The sequence below is a fragment of the Pelophylax lessonae genome (assembly GCF_965119305.1).
Source record: "Pelophylax lessonae genome assembly, chromosome: 3".
Taxonomy (NCBI): domain Eukaryota; kingdom Metazoa; phylum Chordata; class Amphibia; order Anura; family Ranidae; genus Pelophylax; species Pelophylax lessonae.
This window is the reverse complement of record NC_138770.1, coordinates 431,049,896-431,067,079: the sequence shown is the minus strand read 5'-3', so window position 1 is coordinate 431,067,079 and position 17,184 is coordinate 431,049,896. Positions and strand designations below refer to the sequence as shown.

General features: G+C 39.7%; 1 protein-coding gene across 1 annotated transcript in view; it reads left to right on the top strand.

The window, feature by feature from the left end:
- Nucleotides 1–17,184, top strand: part of MOXD1 (monooxygenase DBH like 1) — a 106,166-nt gene that overhangs the window by 23,844 nt on the left and 65,138 nt on the right. Inside the window, exons 2-3 of the mRNA XM_082251985.1 lie at nt 15,134–15,280; nt 15,408–15,572. Of these exons, the coding sequence (XP_082108111.1) occupies nt 15,134–15,280; nt 15,408–15,572 (312 nt within the window). The remainder of the gene's footprint in view (nt 1–15,133; nt 15,281–15,407; nt 15,573–17,184) is intronic.

Sequence of the window (17,184 nt, the reverse complement as noted above, 5' to 3'; positions counted from 1 at the left end):
TGCAGCTGCACAACTGTCTCACTAGCAATTTGGCTGGCTAAGTAGCTAGATTTTTTTGCTATGTATCTGTGTTCACATCACTGCTAACATGTGTAGGCTGTATAAATACAATTTAGAAGAGGTGTATACTAAAGTGATGGTATATTTTAAAACATTTTAATAAATCATAAGCTCAGATTTGTATTATTTATCTTCTGTTTATTGCACACTACACTTGTATATGGTTGATCTTCAAACAACAGCTGCAACTCTCAGTGAACTCACTGAGAAAATAATTTTACACTAAGTACAAAAAATCTGTTTTTTATTATGTACAGTTTGATTCTTGGAAGTTTGAATAGAAAATTAAGAAATTGCCAAGGGAATGAACACAATGAAAAAAAAAAAGACACTATTAACATATTAAAAGCAGCAATTTATGCTGCATGTTTTGGGCAAAGAAGGAGTGGTCTTTGCAGGTATCTTTGTGTTTACTGGCATGCCTGGGGAATTCCAGTCCAGTATGGCTGTTTTGAATCAAAAAGGGTGATTCTGTTTTTCTGCTTCTCAAATCTATGTTTATAAACTACCATCTACAGTATTAGCTTCCTACTACCCTATGCAACATCACTAGATCTAAACTAAAAAAAGTGTGTTAAAAAGTTGAGCTTAAACTCTATTTTATGAAAAGAAAGAATACAGAGGGCGCACCAACCTAGCGCATTTCCGTGAAAACTGTTTAATGTTTAAAAACATATGTACATCATATTCACAAAAATAGATGGAAAATAGGCACAAAGTATGACGATAAATCCACCGAGAAGGTCCACTAAGCTCTGAGGAAGGGGGTATGCCCCAGAAACGCGTTAGCTGCATTTAGAGGTTTTACATCTCAGCAGGGTCTGTATCAGCGCACTACGCCCAGTGGACCGTCTCGGTGGATTTATTATCGTACTTTTTTTGTGAGTATGATGTACATATTTTTTTAAACAATAAACTGTTTTTTTTAAGGTAATGAGCTAGGTTGGTGCGCCCTCTGTATTCTTTCTTTTCAGTTTCCTTTGAGGTTTCCCCAACCCTTTGTGAGTGGCAGCACAGCATGATGACCACAATACCAGCCAAGGTCGTTTCCAGCTATCCTAGTTGCATAAACAACCCCTCAAGCGCAGGAGCATTTATTTTCTTTTTTAAACTCTATTTTATTGCCTGTTCACCTAGGCACCAGTGAAGTCACGAATCACGATGCCTCCTGAAGAACCAGAGAATCCCAAAACTTGTGAGAATGTGCGCATGCATGCCTAGGTGAATGGGCAAGACAATGAAGCCTATACTTAACCTTTAGTTTTTACCGCTAATGTGTTTAGTTTAGATCAAGTGGTTTTGCATGGAGGCTAAAGGATAGGTAATAGAGTCTCACTGATACTCTATTACTATCACTGATTCTGGTGGGGAAAAAATTAAATATAATACACATAAACAGAAATGTAATACATGTAAAACATTGAGCTTATAATGGAACAGCATTTATTTTATTGAATCTATTATTTAACATCATATGCTGGCCTTTTCTTTCCAAAGCTATTTGGCTGACAGTAACTCTCAGGAACAGAATGACTTTTGTGTGTGCAAGCTGCCGGTATAAAGGAAGTTTCTTCCTGGGTCACCCAGCTGGCCTAAAGGTTTTGCCTATAGCTATGCATTTCAGAATGAATTATCTTCTCATTTTTTCACAGTTAACATCCTATGTGTGTGCAACTTATTCAGAGTTTAGGAATATTGTTCTCAAACGTCTGATAATAAACAGAATATTTGTATATCTTACTAAAATTCAGGTTCAGGTAGCTATTTTAGCAATTGTTAGTTGGTATGCTATTCCTAATTTACTACTATTTACTAATACTTTACATCTGCAACTGTTGCAAACATTTCTATGGTTGAATTAAAATGAAGGTAAAGTGTAGGAAGTGTGACAAAATTAAAGTGTAATTCCAGTCAAAACCTAACTAAACCTATCTAAGCTTAACCACTTCAGCTCTGAAAGGTTTTACCCCCTTCCTGACCAGGCCATTTTTTGCAATACGGCACTGCGTTACTTTAACTGACAATTGCGCAGTTGTGTGGCGCTGTACTCAAAAAAAATGGATTTTTTTTCCCACAAATAGAGCTTTCTTTTAGTGGTATTTGATCACCTCTGCGGATTTTATTTTTTGCACTATAAACAAAAAAAAGAACCATCATTTTGAAAAAAAAAAAAAAAAAATATTTTTTTACTTTCTGCTATAAAACACACCCAATTAAAACAAAAAAAATGTTTTCATAAATTTAGGCCAATATGTATTCTGATACATATTTTTGGTAAAATCCTAATAAGTGTATATTGATTGGTATGCACAAAAGTTATAGTGTCTACAAACTAGGGGATACATTTATGGACTTTTTATTTTTTTCATTGTTTTTACTAGTAATGGAAGCAATCAGCGATTTCTAGCAGGACTGTGACATTGTGGTGGACAAATCTGACACTAAGTGACACTTTTTGGGGACCAGTGACACTAATATAGTGATCACTTCTAAAAAAAATGCACTGTTACTGTATAAATGACACTGGCAGGGAAGGGGTTAACACCAGGGGCAATCAAGGGGTTAAGTGTGCTCCTAGTGAGTGCTTTATAACTGTGGGGGGAATGGATGCACTAGAGGAAAAGAGAGATCTGTGTTTCAGCTTAACTGAAACCCAAGATCTCTCTTTTCCTCCCTGACAGAACAGCGGTCTGCCTTGTTTACATAGGCAGACCGCTGTTCTGTTATTCCTCTAAACGATCTGTGTATCCCGGCGGCAATCATGGCTGCCAGACTCGCTGATTGGTTCTCGCTGTGTCCAATCACAGTGGGAGTGGGGTTGCGGCAGCACGCGTGCTCCTCCGACATCTCCTGCACGAAATCCCGTACATGTATGTGATTTTGCACAACTGGGCCGCCCTGCTGCAGTATATATATGCAGTGGGCGGTCTGGAACTGGTTAGACAGGATGTAAACCCTCACATATATCTAGTGAATTTAACAGCCTCAGATGATACACAGAGATGAAACAAATCTCCCTACATAAGTTTTACATGTACTGGTATATCTTCAGCTTTCTACACTGTTTAGAAACTATACATCGTATTAGATTTTTTTTCTTCCTGTTGCAGCACTAGGTGTGGAGTCTTGGCATACACTGTGTGACAGCTGATTGGAGTAAAGGCACAACCCCCTCCACATAGGCAGAGGAAGAAAGAAACATTCAGAGCTGTGCTGTAAATAGACCAGCTCTCTGCTAATCTATCTCTATGCGCCAACCCTGACACAATTTTCCAGCTGCTTTTATCTCCTTTGTCGAAGAACTTGTCAGAAGTTATCATGCTGATAACAGAGGAATGAAGCAGCAGAAAGAAACGGCACTTATGGCTTTGGAGAGAGATAAGTAAACACTACAGATATATGTGCCCAGGTCACATTTTATGAATGGGGTTTACATCCACTTTGAATCGACTCCCACCCCCATTCTAAATCTATTCTATCTACCCTGTAAAAAGAAAGATATGCATACTTACCTGTACCTGTTCTGAAGTTACTCCAGTCCAGTCAAATGATCTCTCCAGCGGAGCCTCGATGTAAATGAGAGATTGCTGATAACAGTTTCTAAGTCTGGGTAATTATGTTACCCATAAGCTAACTATGGGGCAGTCATTGCTGGCTGTCCCTCCTCCCAGCCAGCACTGGTACACAATCATATGACCGGACTGGAGCAAATTCAGAATAGGTAAGTATAGGCATCTTTCCTTTTACAGGGTAGGTAGCACAGGCTTAGAATGGGGGTGGGAGTACATTTTAACTTAGTTAGGTTTTGAATGGAAATATACCGAAATCACACACCAGGAAGAAATTAGAACACATTTAAAGTAAACTATAGGCAAAACTTTTATTTTTTTCATTGTGGATAGAGTAAGCGAGGATTATAACTAGTGATCGACCAATATTGTTTATTTAATGCAGATACCGATATTTTGGTCATCGGATATCGGCCGATATTTTCGGACATGTAAAAAACATTTTTTTTTCACAGGTTCTCCTTGTGGAGGGATCTGGGGGTCTAAAAGACCCCAAACCCCTCCTCGGCACTGAAAAGCATTCAAAATGCCAAGTTTGGATGTTTTGAATGCTGTCAGTTTTTTTAATTTGGCGCCGAGTACCCGGAAGTGATGTCATGACATCACTTAAGGGTTTTTTACATGGAGACCCGATGCAGCTTTGATGGGTCTTCGGCGGCCGTGCAGGTAGGATGCCCGGGTCTCCCGGTGGGACAGGAGACTCGGGCGAGCCGCGGAAGGTGGCGGGAGGGGGGGACGTCCCCTCTTGCTCCTTGTAATGACAGCTGAGCGGCTTCTCAGCCACATGGGCTGTCATTACAAGACAACCGACCGTCGCCTATGGATGCCGGTACTGGGGTGATGCCTCTAGCTACATAGTTACATAGTTTGTGAGGTTGAAAAAAGGTATCAGTCCATCCAGTTCAACCTATGATGTGTGTGTGTGTTAGTACATTGTATACCCCTGTATGTTGTGGTCTTTAAGGTGCCCATCTAATAGTTTTTTGAAACTATCGATGCTCCCTGCTGATACGACTGCTTGTGGAAGCGAATTCCACATCCTTACTGCTCTGACAGTGAAGAACCCCTTACTTATTTTAAGGTGAAACCATTTTTCCTCTAGTTTTAGTGATTGGCCACGTGTCTTGTTGTATTCCCTTTGTCTAAAAAGTTTGTTCCTTATGCTAGGGTCCTCACCAGTACAGTATTTGTAAATTGATATCATATCCCCCCTCAAGCGTCTCTTCTCCAGAGAGAGAATAAGTTCAATGCTTGTAGTCTTTCCTCATAGCCGATGCCCTCCATTCCCCTAATTATTTTTGTTGCCCTTCTCTGGACTCTCTCCAGTTCAAGCACATCCTTCCTGAGTACCGGTGCCCAGAACTGGACAGCATACTCCAGATGTGGCCCGGACCAGAGTCTTGCAGAGTGGGAGAGTAAGCGTTTGTGGGGAACGGTGTCAAAGGCCTTTGCAAAGTCCAGATACACCACATCCACAGGCTTACCTTTATCTAGGCGGCAGCTCACTTCATCGTAGAAGGTTAATAGATTGGTTTGGCAAGAACGATTTTTCATGAATCCATGCTGATTACTACTAATAATACCGTTTTCATTACTAAAGTCTTATATAGTCTCTTAACATCCCCTCCAAAATCTTACGGACTACAGATGTTAGGCTGACCGGCCTATAGTTACCCGGGATATATCTCGGCCCTTTTTTAAATATTGGTACCACATTGGCTTACACAAAATGTAGAATTTTATTTTACTTTTACTTTAAACAAGACAATTAGGCCCCGTTCACATAGGGGCGACGCTACCTCGGAGCGGCCGCCATGGACTTCATAACATTGAAGTCTATGGCGGTCGCCTCCTGGTCGCCCCAAAGAAGCTCCGGACCCTTTTTCTAAGTCGGAGCGACTTGAGTCGCTCCTATTAGAACGGGTTTGCAGCTTCCCTATGGGAGGCGACCTACGGCGACCTGTGAGGCGACCAGGTCGCCTCACAGGTCGCCTTAGTGTGAACGGGGGCTTAGGGAGGGTGAATCTCCCTAATGGGAAAACAGACAAAAAAAAAACTGACAGGCATGCTAATCCATCTCCCCTCTACCTAAAACTAAAAAAAAAAAAAAGTTTTGCCTTTAGTTATACTTTAAGACAATTGAAGACCTAATGCACATGGAATATTTGAGGCTAAAACAATACATTAAAAATGAAAGAAAAAATGCGAAAAATTTAAAAATCATGCATGTGCACGTTTGCACAAAAGCATAAGTATACCGTATATACAGTATATATACAGTATATGTGTATATACAGTATATATATATATACATACATACAGTGCCTTGCGAAAGTATTCGGCCCCCTTGAACTTTGCGACCTTTTGCCACATTTCAGGCTTCAAACACAAAGATATAAAACTGTATTAAGAATCAACAAGTGGGACACAATCATGAAGTGGAACGAAATTTATTGGATATTTCAAACTTTTTTAACAAATAAAAAACTGAAAAATTGGGCGTGCAAAATTATTCAGCCCCCTTAAGTTAATACTTTGTAGCGCCACCTTTTGCTGCGATTACAGCTGTAAGTCGCTTGGGGTATGTCTCTATCAGTTTTGCACATCGAGAGACTGAAATTTTTGCCCATTCCTCCTTGCAAAACAGCTCGAGCTCAGTGAGGTTGGATGGAGAGCGTTTGTGAACAGCAGTTTCCAGTTCTTTCCACAGATTCTCGATTGGATTCAGGTCTGGACTTTGACTTGGCCATTCTAACACCTGGATATGTTTATTTGTGAACTATTCCATTGTAGATTTTGCTTTATGTTTTGGATCATTGTCTTGTTGGAAGACAAATCTCCGTCCCAGTCTCAGGTCTTTTGCAGACTCCATCAGGTTTTCTTCCAGAATGGTCCTGTATTTGGCTCCATCCATCTTCCCATCAATTTTAACCATCTTCCCTGTCCCTGCTGAAGAAAAGCAGGCCCAAACCATGATGCTGCCACCACCATGTTTGACAGTGGGGATGGTGTGTTCAGGGTGATGAGCTGTGTTGCTTTTACGCCAAACATAACGTTTTGCATTGTTGCCAAAAAGTTCGATTTTGGTTTCATCTGACCAGAGCACCTTCTTCCATATGTTTGGTGTGTCTCCCAGGTGGCTTGTGGCAAACTTTAAACAACACTCTTTATGGATATCTTTAAGAAATGGCTTTCTTCATGCCACTCTTCCATAAAGGCCAGATTTGTGCAGTATACGACTGATTGTTGTCCTATGGACAGAGTCTCCCACCTCAGCTGTAGATCTCTGCAGTTCATCCAGAGTGATCATGGGCCTCTTGGCTGCATCTCTGATCAGTCTTCTCCTTGTATGAGCTGAAAGTTTAGAGGGACGGCCAGGTCTTCGTAGATTTGCAGTGGTCTGATACTCCTTCCATTTCAATATTATCGCTTGCACAGTGCTCCTTGGGATGTTTAAAGCATGGGAAATCTTTTTGTATCCAAATATGGCTTTAAACTTCTTCACAACAGTATCTCAGACTTGCCTGGTGTGTTCCTTGTTCTTCATGATGCTCTCTGTGCTTTAAACGGACCTCTGAGACTATCACAGCGCAGGTGCATTTATACGGAGACTTGATTACACACAGGTGGATTCTATTTATCATCATTAGTCATTTAGGTCAACATTGGATCATTCAGAGATCCTCACTGAACTTCTGGAGAGAGTTTGCTGCACTGAAAGTAAAGGGGCTGAATAATTTTGCACGCCCAATTTTTCAGTTTTTTATTTGTTAACAAAGTTTGAAATAGCCAATAAATTTCGTTCCACTTCATGATTGTGTCCCACTTGTTGATTCTTCACAAAAAATTACAGTTTTATATCTTTATGTTTGAAGCCTGAAATGTGGCAAAAGGTCGCAAAGTTCAAGGCACTGTATATTTGTATATGTACAAGTACATGTAGGCACTTCTATGGCTGGTTGTATACACCACCTGCAGTAACTGGGGTGCTGAGAAACCCAGTGATTTTATGCTAGAGCATTATTTCCACTTCAAAACGTCCGTGTTCATGAGGGACCTGTTAGTATTTGTAATCATATTCAAGTGGACCTTTCTTGTAATGATGAAGGCATCTTCCTCCAGAGTGATGGCCTTCACGGAAAAATGCATTGCAATCATTTTCGTCCTTTGTTGCTAACTACATTAAGCAGCCTATTTGAACTGAATAGGCTGAAATGCACTTTAGCACATGGGCGTTTCGAAGCAGGCTGCATTTCCCATAGCACAACACATAGGACACTATGGAGTTGATTTACTAAAGGCAAATAAACTGTGAACCTTGAAAGTGCAGTTGCATACATTTTCCCCAGAGCTTAGTGACACTCTGCTGATTTCCACTCCTTTTTGTTTCCTTGGGGTTGGGTATTCTTTACAAAGTAAAGCTTCACCACATTCACTAAGCTCAATGAGGGAAAATAAGTGCAACTGCACTTGCAAAGTGCACAGTCTATTTTCCCTTTAGGAAATCAACCCCCAAGATTTGGGCTGTAGTGGGTTGCAGCTGTTTGGGGGTTTGTTGGGGTGCCATTCCCAATGAATGGCACAGCAGTTCACCAACATATGCAATGTTCATTAATGCAAGGACCTGGTTTTAATTGGGCCCTGTTTGTCAGAAACATACCACAGTAACTACAGTATATCCACATGGGTCAACTTAATTTAATTACTATGTAATCTGTAAAGGGGGATGTTGTTATTCCAAAAATATAATGACAAGTTTGAAAGTTTGTGAATGCATGTTCACACCAGAACGTGGTGAAGGAAACTCACGTTCCATGTGCGTTTCCCGCACCACATTCAAAGCAACTGCAGTTCTGATCTGCAGCTGGGGTCAATGTTAAATTAACAAGTGCAGGTTACAAACACAGTATGTTTGCCTAAACCGGGTTGCATGGTACAAAAGTACCTGGTTGCAGGGTGTTTTTTAAAGTAGTGCAAGCCAGAGGCGTAACTAGAGCCTTCAGGGCCCCGATGCAAGAAACCATGAAGGGCCCCCCCAGATCCCTGGCCGGGGCCCTTCCCTTCAAGCCCAGGGCTCTTCCCACTAATCCTGGGGCTCTTTATTCTCGTTGCATGGCCTTTTATTACGGTCCCGCAGCAGGATCCTTTCACAAGTTCTGCAGTGGGCTCCCTTCCTGCAATCTTGGGGCCTCCCCACAGTGGTGCAATGCCAGGGCCCGGTCACAAGTGTGACTTTTGCAATCCTGGAAGTTCACCCACTGGTTTGCTACTGGGCCCCCTGGAGCATGGGGCCCGGTAGCAATCGCAACCCCTGCAACCCCTGTAGTTACGCCCCTGGTGCAAGCACTACCTTTGATGCTGTCTAGTATGATTAAGCCCATTCGAAATAAATAGGCTCAAATTACACACACTGTGAATCACACAGATAGCACAGCTTGTTCCTGTGTGATTCCTGGTATGAACCGGCCCTGAAACCATCTTGTTCTAATAACAAAATCTGATCCCATTGTGCCAGGAAGCACTGGGCATGTGTTGATGGTTTGGATTACATGACTGAAGGTGTGAATTGTGATCAAATGCTGAATGGAGATTTTAAAATCTGTGGGATGGTTGTTCAACTTTGATGTGAATGGCCTATTATGAAGCAGTTATCTTGGCATTGGGATGAGAGGTTTATTGAAGAGAACCCAAAAGCCACCAGGGAGACCTGCAAGAATGATCAAGGAGAGGGAGTTGGCATGTGGATTGAGTACTGGACCCCTGGGGGCAGATGGAACACAGATGTATTGTCGTGGAATGCAGTCAAGATCACTCACTTTACAGTGAACAAGAAGATGTGTTTATTGAAACATACATGCACATGGACTATTCTCCAAAGGAGAATGGCCAAGAGTTTCTGTTTGACATAGGTATTTAAACTGTGTAGAAGGCACATACATGGTTGGACAAAATTGTTTACAGATATTAGTAGTTATGTCAGCATGACTGATTTGGGATTGATTGCCAAGTATGGTGTGTTACACTATACATAAACAACAAACAAAGTAAAGGATAACCTCTAACGTATGTTTCCAGATGTCATAAAACATTCCTAGTCTCCTGTGTTAGACACCTCCAAGGGTCTTTGAAAGTTCATGACACAAGAATGAAATACTGATTAATCTTAGGCCTATGTTATATTTGATTTGATAATCAGATTAATTTCTTTATCAGTGTGTTGACAGTAGTACCAGGGAAGATGGAGGCCTGCCTGTATACTTGGTACATCTGAGTTGCCTGCTGTGCTGTTGAGTCTTTTCCTGCAGACCATTTCCAATGTGTCAGAGAGGCCATAAGGCATAACTTTTACCTCTTCTACTGTAACGCAGTTGTTTTCATGTTGGATGCTGGGTTAATTCTGCCATTGTTAAATCTGTTAGCCAGCACTTTCCTTTTAGGGCTTGTTCCAACTTCGATAAAGCCTTTTGTATCACTATTAGCCCGGTCATACATGGTTCGATTTTCAGCAGGATCTGGCCAAGATTTGTACCATTATAGGGCAGACTAAATGTACCAGGTTGATCAAATGATCAACTTGGGTACAAACAGCCTGCTGGGTTTGCTTGCGATTACAGAAAGCGGCTGCTATAGCCACTAATGATAATCACTATCCTCTGGTGGGGGAGAAGACAATTGCCTGACAGGAATCCCTGTCAACACTGTCCGTGTTGATGGGGGAATCATGCACATTTGTTTCCTGTAACCCGTGGTTGCAGGAAAGAAATTCACTACGTGTATGGCCGGGCTTAGTGTGTAGGCGAGTTATCAGATCCAGTTAGGGTGGATCACCACTGGGAGTGGCAGGAAGACACAACAATCTAGCAGGGGGAAAGGAAATAAATTTGCTGAAAGCATAATTATTTAACCATTTAACCACCTCAGAACCTGCATGTTACATCCATTTCCTGTCCAGGTCATTTTTCAATTTTCAGTGCTGTGTTAGTTGGACTGACAATGACTTAGTCATACAACACTGTACCCAAATTCATTTTTTATGAGACAGATAGAGAATTCTTGTTGTGTGATTTAGTAACCACTTTGTCTTTAATTGTTGTGATATAGAGAAAGTTTCAGTCCAAACATTTAAACTATGGCTGTTCAGGCATTTATCTGTACATCAGACTTTTAGACCATTTGGCAGGAGTCGACTATCATTTATAGCAGGTGTATTTCTAACGTTACTATCTATAACAGCTTCCAATCTGTCAGTGATTGCTAAGAAAGCAGTTGGTTCAAGCAACCAGTGAAATCACCTTGACCCATTAATTTACTGATCAGAATCCCAGGTCGTGTAAATACAGGGGCAGGTATAGTGTGACATCACTATCCACATATGGTCACATGAACATTGACACTGACATTGACCCAGGGCCGGATTAAGAGCATCATGGGCTTGGTGCTGAGGATTTTGAAGGGCCTTAAGGGCCGTGCCTTGGCATGCACCCAGAGGAGGAAGGGTGCAGCCATGCATGCCTAATTCAACATGGGATGCTGTCTCTGAAGCCCATAAACACATCCATGCATCGGCAACTGTCCCTCCTTGTCCGGCCTTCGTGCTGTGTGGGGAGGTTCTGAGGGAGCTGCCTGGGGAAGCGAGCATAGAAGCCAGACTTCTGTGTTTACAAGTGACAGAAGAGCGGTAACAGTGAATATGGCCAACCCGGGGCCTATATTAAGGTAGGGGCCTGGAGCTGCAGCTCCAATAGCCCCTATGTTAATCTGGCCCTGCATTGACCAAATATGGCAGTGGATACATTTGGACAATGACATCACCTGAGAGACCCCAAAATGTTGTTTACTTTTAGCTGCAGGGCTTGGGGCATGTGATTCATCACTAATCAGTGACAAAATCAGATGTATCCATTGGAGGGATCCATTGGAGGGATTTTTTGGAGGCTATTTTTGGTAGGCTTCATACATCATGATTGACATTGATCTGCATAGCTAGTTGTGCTTACTGGCACCCAAACTTTAGTCATGCACTGTGAATCTGCTTTGAACTGAACCCAGGTACATTCTGCTCATCCCTAATTTTTGGTATAAAACATAAAAAAAAAAAAAAAAAGTGCCAGAATAGTACACCCCAAGATGATCTAAAATTTTCCTATGTTTTTTGGAAATGAAGAAACATGTTGGTATTGAGGTGGTTAAAAAATAAATTAAGGTGTGATTAGCCTTTTGAAGTCACCCACTGAAGCCAAGTGCAAGTCTTGAGTTATTAGTAGAAGAAAATTTCCCAGAGGATGACTAGATGTCCACAATAAACCCAAAGCACCTAAACCACCCTTAAAAATGATTGCACAATTATTGATGGTCCATGACACTTGAAATCCCCACACCAAATCATTGGTGGTCACTGGTCAGTAGCATTTAAGAAATCCCACAGCATCAGTGGTAATTACGTGTCCTTGTTGTAAATCTGCCCAAAAAATAATTCCATAATCATTGGTGGTCAGAGGCATTTTAAAAGCCCCTCACCTTTCCCCCATCATTGGTGGATGCTGGCACTTTGATTCACAGCCAATAGATATCCAAGAACATTGAACTTCTCCAACTTTGATTTTTTTTGTTCCACTGCAGCTAGAGGAATTATTGAATGGATTCTATGCATAGTATATTGTTTACACTTGTGATCACTGTGATTGGTCACAGAAATCACATGATACAGAGTCGCTCTCACTGGCTCTGTGTCTTTACCTGTTGTTCTACTGTGTCTAATCATGATAGATCACAGGACTGTTTGTGCGCCTGGAAAGGCATGCAGTGCACATACAGTATAGGGATACATCCATCCACCACAGTAGGGGCAGTGAGCAGCCATTTAGTAACAACAACTAGTTGTAAAATGGTTATATTTAAGATCACAAGAAATAGTACGTAAAGAAATATAGATCAAGTTTTAGTTCATCAGACTTGAGAGATATAGGATATAGGAAGGAAGCATTGCAAAAATGTAAAATTGCAGTGCATTTGTATGATGTATAATTTTGGGCACAAAGCCCTGAAATAAAAACATGTAATCAATCAACGCATTTTCTTTATCTCTACTGGATTTGTTATATTAAAATTGAAGTATCAAACAAAATTCTCCCCCTTTAAGTACGCAAAGAGTTAAGGCCTCATTTTGTTCTCTCCATAAGACACTGTCAGAATGAGCTGAGAATCTAAAATCTTTAAAATTATATCTTTGTATCCCCTGGGAACAAAAAAGAAAAAAAAAAAAAAAAAAAAACATCAAAATGATTTCTGCTGGTGTAGGAAAAAAGAGCAACAGGAGTTTAGACTGGGATGACAAGTAGCATTATTTGTTTCACCATGACTTTCTCTAAGATCTCAGAGATAAAAGGAAACATGCAGGAACATGAAAGTAAATTCACATGAAGGCTTGGATTTTCAGAGTGAGAGTGCTAAGACAGCTGTTCCATAAACGGAAGGAAATCTCCCCATAGGGAGCAAGTTAATTGATTGGGAAATTCTAAGAACTTTTTATATCCAAAAGAAGTTATAGCACAACAATGTCTTGTTTTAGTATATTTAACCTGATATAAATAAATTAGTACTGTGTAAAAACAGCTTTTATAATTGTTTTGACCTGAAAAATGGCAAAAGATATAGAGCATGCTTCTGAAACACTCAGAGCGACACACAGCTCATCAGAGTGGGTCTGAAGGGCACGATAGCTGGGTACCTACAGCAGGGGTATTTTTCAAGTAACTGAAAAGATTTTTAGCTGGCATAGAAAAACTGCTGTAATGTGAAGGGTAATTTACAGATTAAATTTTATTAGCAAGCCTCGGAATGGCCACTTAGTCTTAAGGTAAATGAAAATTGCAAAAAAATAATCTCTAATGCTTCATCCCTCTCCTTTCATGTTTCTAGGTAATTGTATGTTGGTTTTAAATGCAAACTTTGATTTTCATCTTTGGGGTCCAAATAAAAATATACTTGGGTACAGTTGGGGATATAGACAGTGGTATTTTTAGGGACATATTTTATTTTATACAGTAAATAAAATATTTATATAAAATTCCCCTTTTTATGAATTCTCTTCGCCATAGGTAACAAGAGAAAAAACTGCCATTTTTAGTCTCTCTGTTGGAGAACTGCTTTGCCAGTAGTACCTGCATTTTCAAGCAGTTGCTCTGCTGATGAGACCTCTCCTGCTCATGCCCAGCATTCGCATTCCTTTTGGATGTGTCTCTGTGCACCTACCTCCATGCCATCTGCTGATACATTTCCCATAGTTGATGCCCCCTCTCCTTCTGATCCCAACCTGCTAAGATGTCTTCCTTCATTCATAAACCCTATAAAATGTTGCTGCCCACTTTCTTCACAAAGTTCTCAGAAATACTGTATATACAAAACGAACAGCTTCATTGATATACACCGAATAGTACTGCCATGTAATGCACTGCAGGGATTTCCTATTTCTGGTAAAAATATGTGCTGCTTGTAGGCACAATTCTATTTACTATAAGGTACTTCTGTGTCCAAAGTAAGCATTGTAAGAAGGAAGCATCACTAGTGTGTAACATAAAAGTTACTGTATGGCAATTTATTTATTTTTCTGACTACATTTGGATTTTTTTTATAAAAATCCAGCATCTAAACTTATTGTTACTAAACCCAGAGAGAGAACAGTGATCTGGTCTCCCACAGTACACAGAACATAGAAATGCAATCATTTTAGTAAATATAAATGGATAAATACCTTTTTCCATGAACAGTATATAGCAGTCTTGTGACTTGTATCAGCTCCTAGTAAAGCTTGTAGGAGGAGTTTTCAATCTCCCCTAAACCTCTTTCTGGACATGTCTGGACAGTGCTGATTGGCCCTGTGCTAGTCACATGAACTCACCCAAGAAAAAAGAAAACTCTCTAGCAATACACACCAAACTGAGCACATGCAGTCTGTCCCCTGGCTCTGTAAACATCATGTTATTTTTTTGGAGACAGTTAAAGGAGAGGAGGATCAGAGAGACAAGATTAAACAGCCTTTTCACACAATGCAAAGGATTAACCCCTTAGGTTCTACAGTGAGTATAACAAGCATGCTTTACCGCATATCCAGACTGATTTTGCTGTTGTGGGTTTAGTAACACCTTAAGTATTGAGTGGAGGTGCAGGGCTGTCAAAAAAAAGCACAAGACTTTCTGGCATCCTAGTAGCATTCTGGTGGAATAACATGTCCTATTTAGGTGCTTTCCACAGCAAGCAGCTGTCTATTCCTAATCTTTATGTCAGATCTGAATTATTTGTTTTTGCATGTGCTTATGTATTATGTAAACACATATTATTATGTGCATTCATGCATGTTTTCATGCATTTCATTTGATTTCAATTAAATATACAGCACATTTACCTTAACACATAGAGATGTGAATGGGCCCAAAATAAATGTATATGCCTTTGGGAATATTGACCAACTTTCCTTTTTGCTCTTTTTATCTTTGTTTTTTTCATAGGATTACTTTACAGATAGTAAGCGAGTTCTTCACAGAGACACCCAGCAAAATTATAAACTTAAGTATGCGATAGAAAATGGCACACACACTACCCTAAAGTTCAGCCGAGCTCTTCAAACCTGTGACCTATATGATAAAAATATAACAGTAAGTTGCATGTTAGTCTTTAATATCCTAATGAAAATATTAAATTATTAGAATTGCATTTCAGTGTTTAATTTCATGATAAAATATTGGATGAAAGGAAATACATTTTATTTTTATATTATTTCAGGAAAGCACAATACGAATAATTTGGGCATACCATGATGATGACATTGAAGGCACTGGACCAGCCTACCATGGGTCAAATCGGGGTCAGAAAAGTCTACGCCTACTCAACCCAGAAAAAAATGTTATGTTTGTAGAAACTCAGTCTTTCAGCTTTACTCATCAGAACGTAAGCTTCTGTCTTCTTCTGTTTTGTTGATAGTAATCTACCACACTTCCATCACCAATATTTAATCATAATGAGTAATTAATGTGAAGGCGCCTTGTTCCTAGGGGATTTTTTTTTTTGAATTGTAGAACCTGCTGCCCTTTTAATTGCAAAATGCAATACAAGCTAGGTAAAAAATGGTAAAAAGGCGCTGGTATCCTGAATATAAAATATGTAACAATGGTGCACCTGAATATTAATTTTCTAAAAAATAAATAGATATGTAAAATGCAATATCTGGTGTATATCTGTGACAGAATATTAATATTCTAAAAATAAATAAATATAAGGTGCAACATATGATGTGTGTCTGTGACAAGGAATACATTATGGCAAATAATAATAATAATTCTAAAAAATGGTAAAAAAATATGTAGGTTAAATTTTAAAACCAATAATCATATATACCATCATAAGCCTTTTTATAAAGTGCTGGTGCCACAGAATATATTGTGCAAAACAAATATATATATAAGGTGCTGAAAAGTGCAATAAAGAACCGATACAGTGCTAGTAATCACCTTATAAATTTCTAATGTAGAAACGTATGTGAATAAAAACGCATATACAAAATGGTGAATAAACAAATAGAATTAAATATTTTTTTAGACAGAAAATGTAATTGATGATCAAATAAGGTGCATTTCTATGGTGCTCAAAGGGTTAAAGCCATGATCCAACAAAAAACAGTTTGTGCAAAGTAGTGGATGATATTGCTTGAATATCAGGTGCTCCAGTGCATAAAGATGATAATCTTTGCCTCTTACTGGATACAGGTGGGTCACACAGACCCCACAAGCCTGTGATCCCTTTATCCTTTGGTGGATCAAACCATAGGAACACCTCCTCTCCTCTTGGATATTGGTTAAATAACTCCACAAAGTAATTAGCTCCTTCTCCTCACTCCAAATAATTACCTCTCATAGGTGTTTTAAAAGCCCATGTGCAGGGAGACAAATAGAAAGCCAAAATAGTGTAATACTGCAACTTTATTAACAAATTAACATCTATTTAAAAAGTTGGATGACGCAGAATAAACTTGACTCGATATAAGGTCATGCTGATGTGGGCACCCATCAGATAAAGTCCATTTTAAAGCCAAAACATGTTTCTTGTTTTGGAGGGAGTGGAGAATAGAGAGTCTTTGTCAATTTTGTATTCTTATCCTTTAGTATCGATTTCCACTGACGTCCTGTTGCATCGTTTGGGCAGGAAATTAAAGTAAATCCCCCCATTGGCACAAGGAGAGAAAAAAGTATACTGCCAGTGGTCCTTACCCTTTCTTACTCTATTCAAATAAAAAAAAAAAGTTTTGGCTATACATATATTTAAATGTGAAGTGGCTTGTGCAGTTTTAGTTTCACAGTGTATTAAAGGGATAAACTGGCAGGGTTCTTGTGCTGTGTGTGTTATGCCTACAGGGCTTTAATACTAAAGCCAAAAATCTTGGATTGGGAAAAATAATTTCTGACACTTTATTGAAGTTGGTCTGTGATAATTATTTCCTTGCAGGTAGGTATTCCTTTTTACTGAGTATACCCTTATTAAAGTAGGGTAACAACCACCAAAAATA